General features: G+C 37.7%; 1 protein-coding gene across 1 annotated transcript; it reads left to right on the plus strand.

The window, feature by feature from the left end:
* otol1a (otolin 1a) lies at positions 1–6,113 on the plus strand. Its single transcript, XM_051126263.1, has 5 exons — positions 1–91; positions 184–633; positions 722–811; positions 2,934–3,005; positions 4,929–6,113. The coding sequence occupies exons 2-5, from the start codon at positions 195–197 to the stop codon at positions 5,810–5,812; spliced, it is 1,485 nt and encodes a 494-aa protein (XP_050982220.1). The 5' UTR covers positions 1–91; positions 184–194; the 3' UTR covers positions 5,813–6,113.
* Positions 6,114–7,270: the final 1,157 nt, after the last annotated feature.

Genomic DNA, 7,270 nt, shown 5'->3' on the forward strand with positions numbered 1-7,270 from the left:
GGGGAGGCACAGGTAGTTAAAAGGTAGTGATCTGGATGCAGTCTTCTCTTGGAGAAGAGAACAGAGTGGCGGCACGCAAGTCAACCACTAGGTAAGTATTTACAGTATTTTTTTCTTCCCAAAAAATAAAGATTTAGTTTATCAGCATCCATTTGGTTTGGTTTGGTTGCTGTTTGTGTGCAGCTACTTGTACAATGCCCAATATTGTCCACCCGGTCATCCTGCTGATGGCCTTGCTGGTGGTAACAGCAGGGAATCAAGCATCGCTTCCCAAGACTACACAGTGGCCACGACTGAAACCCACTAAGAAGCCTCCGCCTCGAGACGATGGGGGTCCTCAGCAGCCGCCCGGCCGCTTTGGGTCCCATCCAGTCACAACCACTGTGAGCCCCACCGCCAGTGGTATCACAGAGGAAGTCACAGAGTCTCTGATGGACGCTTATTCTACTTCCCCCACCGACAGCACCACCAGTGATGCTTATTCTGCTGACTACCACACAGAGGCCATGGTTCCTCCTGGGGTTGGACCTGGGAACTATACGTTAGACTACAACGAGTGCTTTTTCAACTTTTGTGAGTGTTGTCCACCAGAGAGAGGTCCTCCAGGACCGGTGGGTGAAAAGGGATTGCCAGGTAAGAGGAGGAGTAGTAGTTGCCTAGTTGATATATATTTCAATCAGATGCTAAATTAAACTTTGCCCTTTATTTGTTATTCTGCAAGGTATTCCAGGGGAAAAGGGGGAAATGGGACCTCCTGGACCTCCAGGTCAGGATGGACTCACTGGAGCTCCAGGGCCTCATGGAGGAAAAGGTCTGTATGATAATGTCATGTACTTGTGTTCGCAAGAAATGATTGAAACGGTTCAATAAGCAAGAAGCTTACGTTGAGTAAATTACGTTTTAGACACAATCTTGCCAGTTACATGAATGTAAAAAATGAAAATGAAGCCAAAACTGAATCATCAGTCTGTCCAAGCAACAGTGGTGGTTCCGAATTAGTGTTTATGAACAAACTGGTTGAGTGAACCATTCAATGACTCACTTAAAACATATTCACTTGTAGGGCAACAACAATTTTTTGCATTTAATTTGATAGGACAGGAAGCATATTGGAAAAGAAAGGGGGGGGTCCACAAGCCAGGATTCAAACTCAGGATGCCCAAAGCATTATGGTGGTATGCGTCGGCGTGCTGCCCATGATGCTATTGGCGTCGACGAATATTCAATTTTAATGTCGAGTAACCAGCAAAATACCGTAAATGGTGCATTTCACATATTAAACCAGTTTCAAAATCCTAACAAAGCATAACGCATAATGAATTCACAAACGATTCACAAAACGATATGCGGTGCAGGTTTAATATATGCGCTTAAATTATTGACGAGTCTCAAACTTTTTTTTCAAATTATAATGTGTAATCTTAGAAACTGAGCAGCACTATCAGAATTGATTGTTATCTAAAAACTACATATGAACTGTCACAGGGTTGAAATAATGTAGGGCTTTAGGGTTAAAAGTAAAAAATAAAAAAGGTATAGCATGTTTTCATTATGTTTGTTTTAATTTGTAAAATGCTCTAAGAATTCTTTAGAATTTACACTTTGTATCTGTCCCCTTTCTGTTCAACTCTGTTATGGTGTGATATTTTCACAATTAGTGTTTTTGTACGAACTAGTTGAGTGAACTATTCAATGAATCAATCGTAATATAATTACTTTCTTTGTTTCTGAATTAATTGTTGAAGTCTGCAATCAGTTAAAAGTATGTTTTATATAGTATGAATGAAATGTGGACGTATTACATACGCCAAGTGTCATGTGACCTACAGCATCAGTTGCACTGCTTCACTGCCATTCACAACTCCTCTCCTGTGGCCTCGTGGGATAGTAAAGTGCCCACTAAATGTGCACTTTAGAATCTAAATGAAAATATTAGGTCAAAGTATTTTTTGGCTACTATTTAATAAATACAAAAAATTCTGACATACTTCTCATTTCACATACTTTTTTTTGCCCATTATATAGTAGGGTAGCAGGCATTTTCGGAAGCAGAAAAAGTCTGAACGAATTGGTTGAGAGATGACTCAATGAAACCTGCAGAAAGAGAAATAACTTTGTGGTTAATGATATTATGTTACAATTGTAAGTCTAAGCTTCCATATAAAGGAGTGAAAAAGAATTTAGGCAAATACTGTTTACAAAAGAACCATGCTTTTTTTTTTTCAAAACTTCCACATATGGTAGCTAGTCTTTCCAAAGTTATAAACAAAAAATTAGGGGCACTGACACTCAATCTGTTGAATGTGTATACAAATATCCTTGTTTTGCAAGAAGGACAAATACTGGAAGCCCTTGACCTTAGTTTAAGGAGAACTGCATAGTGTATGTGTGTATTCTCAAGGCTTCTCCTTTTGTGTCCCTACCAAAGAAAAAAGCAATTACCACGCCTAGATCAAACAGACTGAACTTTTCCCTTTCTGTTAGTGCTGCATGCTCACACAAGTTGGCAAAACCTACAATTTTTTTTTAAACTGGTAATGCTAGTTCCCTGAGATTACACAAAAGGTTGTCTGCAGAGCTTTATATCTTTGATGCTTCTCTCTTTCTAGCCCGAGCAAGCTCTTCACCACTGAAAGAAATGAATGCACCAGTGTTCAGGGTTTTTGTGGAGATCTTTTCTGATGGACAGTTTTGGCAAAGAGCACACGTACAAATAATTTTAGTTTGAGCTGAGTCAAATCTATTGCTGACAAAACCAACTGAAGGTTTGAGAACGAAGTACAAACCTATCTAGAGAGATCTTGAGCACCTTGAGCCAAGAAACAGCATCCTCTGTCTTAAACATTGTCACGTTAGACACAATGTCCCATTGTTGTGGTTAATTCACAGATAATGCTTGGAAGTTTGTTAACAGATGTTCTTTCCTCCTTCAGGAGAGAAAGGTGATCCTGGAGTAAGTGGGCTACCTGGGATTCCCGGTGTTACTGGGAAACAAGGAGAGAAAGGTACATTCATCTCTGAGAAAGGCTCTAACCCAATCTTTGATGCACTTTGTGTTACACTCGCTTTGTTGATTTATGGACTGTACTCAGGAAACAGTGCCATGATTTTTTCCTACACAGTTGCGGAAAAAAAACAACAAACTGAATTATCTGAACTGAACAGCTGACACAGTATCTGACAGAACTCTATTTAGTATGTGCAAATTTAGAGCACTCATTTTATTTTTTATGTTGAAAATCCCCAGCATGTCCCCCAGAAAAAAATGCAGAATTTGCATTTGTCCCACTTTGTTCAACCCTGTTATTATGTTACACTTTCCACACTTTTTAACATAATAGTTGGACATAATCTTCAAGGAAGTGACATCAAAGTCTTTTTGACCACATGGTTCTAACAGTTTTTTTTTTAACAGTCTTTATTATAATTAATTATTTCATGTTTACATTGACCTCACCAGGCTCTACATTTCAACTCTGTTATAGCGAAGCCCTAGTAACAATGATGACCATTTTTTTGAATGTTAATTTATAATTTATAATTTATGAAACAAAGCAGAATCAGAATTGACTCCCATCCAAGAATAAGAATTAAAATAAACTGTGACAGGGTTGAAATGTAGAGCTTCAGAATTAGAAGTAATATGACTACTGGTGTTGAATACTATGTTTTATTGTCAATTTGTTTCCTAAAATGCTTTACGTATTTACTGAGAATCTAGAATTTGTATCTGTCCCTTACTTTGTTCAACTCTTTTATGATGTGACATTTTAACCCCCTTTTAAAATAAAATAATGGTTTCATTTTTTTTGCATCATATTCGAAAGAGTGACATTGTCAAAGTGTTCTGGACCACACGGTTTTAAAAGATATAGGTTTTTTCAGTCTATATGGATTTCATTACATTTTATATGGACCTTATCAAGCTCAATATGTCAACTCTGTAATGAAGTCTTTTTTTTTTTTTTAAACGTGTCATTTCTTAGAAGGTACACCAAAACTAAGCAGTATTATTAGCATTTACTCCATTATCTAAGTATAAGAATTACAGATGACCTGTGACAGGGTTGAAATACAATAGTTTTGGGATTAGAAGTTATAAATAATTACTTGTATTTATTATATCATGTTTAACTATGTAGATTTTTTATTCCCAAAATTCCTACATTTTTGAGATTCTAGAATTTGCTTTGTCTCTTATTGTTCAACCCTGTCGTCATGATATGATATTCATATACAATTTGTATTTGTCCCTCACTTTCCGTTCAACCCTGTTATGATATGATACAGAATTTATGTATAATTTGTATTTGTCCCTCACTTTCTTTTCAACCCTGTTATGATGCAATACAGTAAACATATAGAATTTGTATCTGTCCCTTGCTTTCTGTTCAACCCTGTTATGATGTAACATTTCCCCCCCTTTCAAAATTATGGTTTGAATTTTTAGATGTCATATTCAAAGGAGTGACATCAAAGTCTTTTTGACCACACGGTTCCAAGAAATATAACTTTCTTTTACAATCTTTGAGTATTTTGCCTTTGACCTTTTTTTTTTTAAATTATATTTTTTTTGAAACTGAGCGATACTATTAGAATTTACTCAGTTATTTAAGTATGTGAATTATAGTCCAACTGTGATGGGGTTGAAATAATGTACAGCTTTAGGTTTAGAAGTACATAACTACCGGTATTTATTATACCATGTTTTTATTACGTAATCTAGAATTTGTATATGTCCCTTACTTTCTATTTAACCCTGTTATAATGCAACATTTCCCCCCTTTTTTCAAATATAGTTTAATATTTTGTAATTTCTTACAAGGCATACAGAAACTAAGCAATAGTTTTAGAACTACATTATACAGTAACAGTGTCCTGAGAACAAGCCTTATATTTTGAAATCCACTTGATGTCAATGTGTGCAGGTGAAATGGGCCTCAAAGGAGACAAAGGAGATACAGGTTTAACTGGGCTGAAAGGAGACCCAGGGGACAGGGGAGAGCCCGGCTGGAACGGAACAAAGGGAGAGGCGGGCGAGCCTGGCATACAAGGACCAGCTGGCCCCCCTGGCCCAGATGGCATCAAGGGGGAGAAGGGTGACAAAGGAGACTGTCCATTTGGAGAGAAAGGACAGAAAGGCAGTATGGGGGAGCCAGGGCTTCAAGGGCCAAAAGGAGACATGGGCGGGCCAGGTCTGAACGGCACAGATGGGCTTCCTGGGGCTAAGGGGCCAAAGGGAGACCCGGGACCCCCAGGTAAGCAGGGAGAGCCTGGTCCTCCAGGACCCCATGGACCACCAGGGCAGAGGGGGATGCCAGGGATGAAAGGCACAAGAGGCCTGAAGGGAGCACGAGGTGTTAGGGGATTCAAGGGGCTTAAGGGTGAACCTGCCGTTCAGAAGCGCTCAGCCTTCAGCGTTGGTCTCTTTCCCAGTCGATCATTCCCACCACCTGGCCTGCCAATCAAGTTTGATAAAGTCATATACAATGAGGAGGGTCACTGGGACCCCCACGCCAGTAAGTTCAACTGCACTCATGGAGGAGTTTACGTCTTTTCCTACTACATAACAGTGCGTAATCGCCCCCTACGTGCAGCCCTGGTGGTGAACGGGATTCGGAAACTCCGAACTCGCGACTCCCTTTACGGCCAGGACATTGACCAGGCCTCTAACATGGCAGTGCTCCGTCTATCATCTGGAGACCAGGTATGGTTGGAGACTCTGCGGGACTGGAACGGTGTTTATTCCAGCAGCGAGGACGACAGCACGTTCTCTGGATTCCTGCTCTATGCTGATGCCACCAAAGACTGATGGCCAGGAATCACACTGACCTCTGGATGAACCATTTTAGACTATAACTTCATTTCATAGGGGTGAAACGAAAGCTGTCTATATTACCCAAAGTACCTGAGACCTGAACTTAGATCCGTTTACTAACAGTAACTGTACAGCCACTAATTATTATGCTACCCGTTTCATCGCTGGAACAATCAATGTTTGATTGTGCTTTAATTTTTTTTATAAGCTGGTGATTTGTGGCAGCTATTTTGTAGCTCTTTACATATTTATACAAAATAGCCAGTAGTTTATGCAATAAAATAATAATGCTTCATTTATGTCTTGTTTTCTTAACCATGCTGTGATTTTTTAAAACATTTATGTAATATTGATTTTATTTACAGTTGAGGTCATACACCTTGCAAAATCTACAAAAAGTTAATTATTTTACCAAAATAAGAGGGATCATACAAAATGTGTGTTATTTTTTATTTAGTACTGACTTGAATAAGATATTTCACATAAGAGATATTTACATATAGTCCAAAAGAGAAAATAATAGTTGAATTTATAAAAATGGCCCTGTTCAAAAGTGTACATACACTTGATTCTTAATACTGAGATCCATCTTTTCAGACCGAGGACAACTGAGGGACTCATATGCAACTATTACAGAAGGTTCAAACATTCACTGATGCTCCAGAAGGAAAAACGATGCATTAAGAGCCAGGGGTAAAAACTTTTGAACAGAATTAAGGTGTGTAAATTTTTCTTATTTTGCCTAAATATCATATTTTTTTCATTTAGTACTGTCCTTCAGAAGTGACAGAAGATACTTATATATTTCCCAGAAGACAAAGTTAAATTTACCCAGATTTTCAAATTCAAAAAGTTTTCCCCCCTGGCTCTTAATGCATCGTTTTTTTCTTCTGAAGCATCAGTGGGCGTTCGAACCTTCTGTAATAGTTGCATATGAGTCCCTCAGTTGTCCTCAGTGTGAAAAGATGGATCTCAGTATTAAGAATCAAGTGTATGTAAACTTTTGAACAGGGTCATTTTCATAAATTAAATTTATAAATTAAATTATAAAACTACTATTTTCTCTTGTGGACTATATGTAAACATTTTTTATGTGAAATATCTTATTCAAGTTAGTACTAAATAAAAAAATAACATGCATTGTCTATGATCCCTCTTATTTTGGCAAAATAATTAACATTTTGTAGATTCTACAAGGTGTATTTAAACTTTTGACCTCAACTGTAAGTAAATGCAAGTTAGTTTTGTTAATTATAAATGATACTATTTTAACTTTTAACCCCTGGAATTGTTTTCACATTAATGAACATCCATGTATATCCTTAAAAATATACTCAATCTGAAAAATTACAGCTGTTACTTATACAATTAAATCATATTTACATATTTATAATTCAGATGGTATTGGGGGAGGGACGTCTTCATTACATGGAGAATCTGATTGGACAACAA

This window comes from Labeo rohita, chromosome 2 (genome assembly GCF_022985175.1).
Source record: "Labeo rohita strain BAU-BD-2019 chromosome 2, IGBB_LRoh.1.0, whole genome shotgun sequence".
NCBI lineage: Eukaryota > Metazoa > Chordata > Actinopteri > Cypriniformes > Cyprinidae > Labeo > Labeo rohita.

Excerpts from the sequence above, each read along its gene's own strand:
- otol1a (XM_051126263.1), top strand. The coding sequence starts at position 195 with ATGCCCAATATTGTCCACCCGGTCATCCTGCTGATGGCCTTGCTGGTG. Across the intron at positions 634-721 it reads GGGTGAAAAGGGATTGCCAG|GTATTCCAGGGGAAAAGGGG; the intron begins GTAAGAGGAGGA and ends TTATTCTGCAAG. Across the intron at positions 3,006-4,928 it reads TGGGAAACAAGGAGAGAAAG|GTGAAATGGGCCTCAAAGGA; the intron begins GTACATTCATCT and ends CAATGTGTGCAG.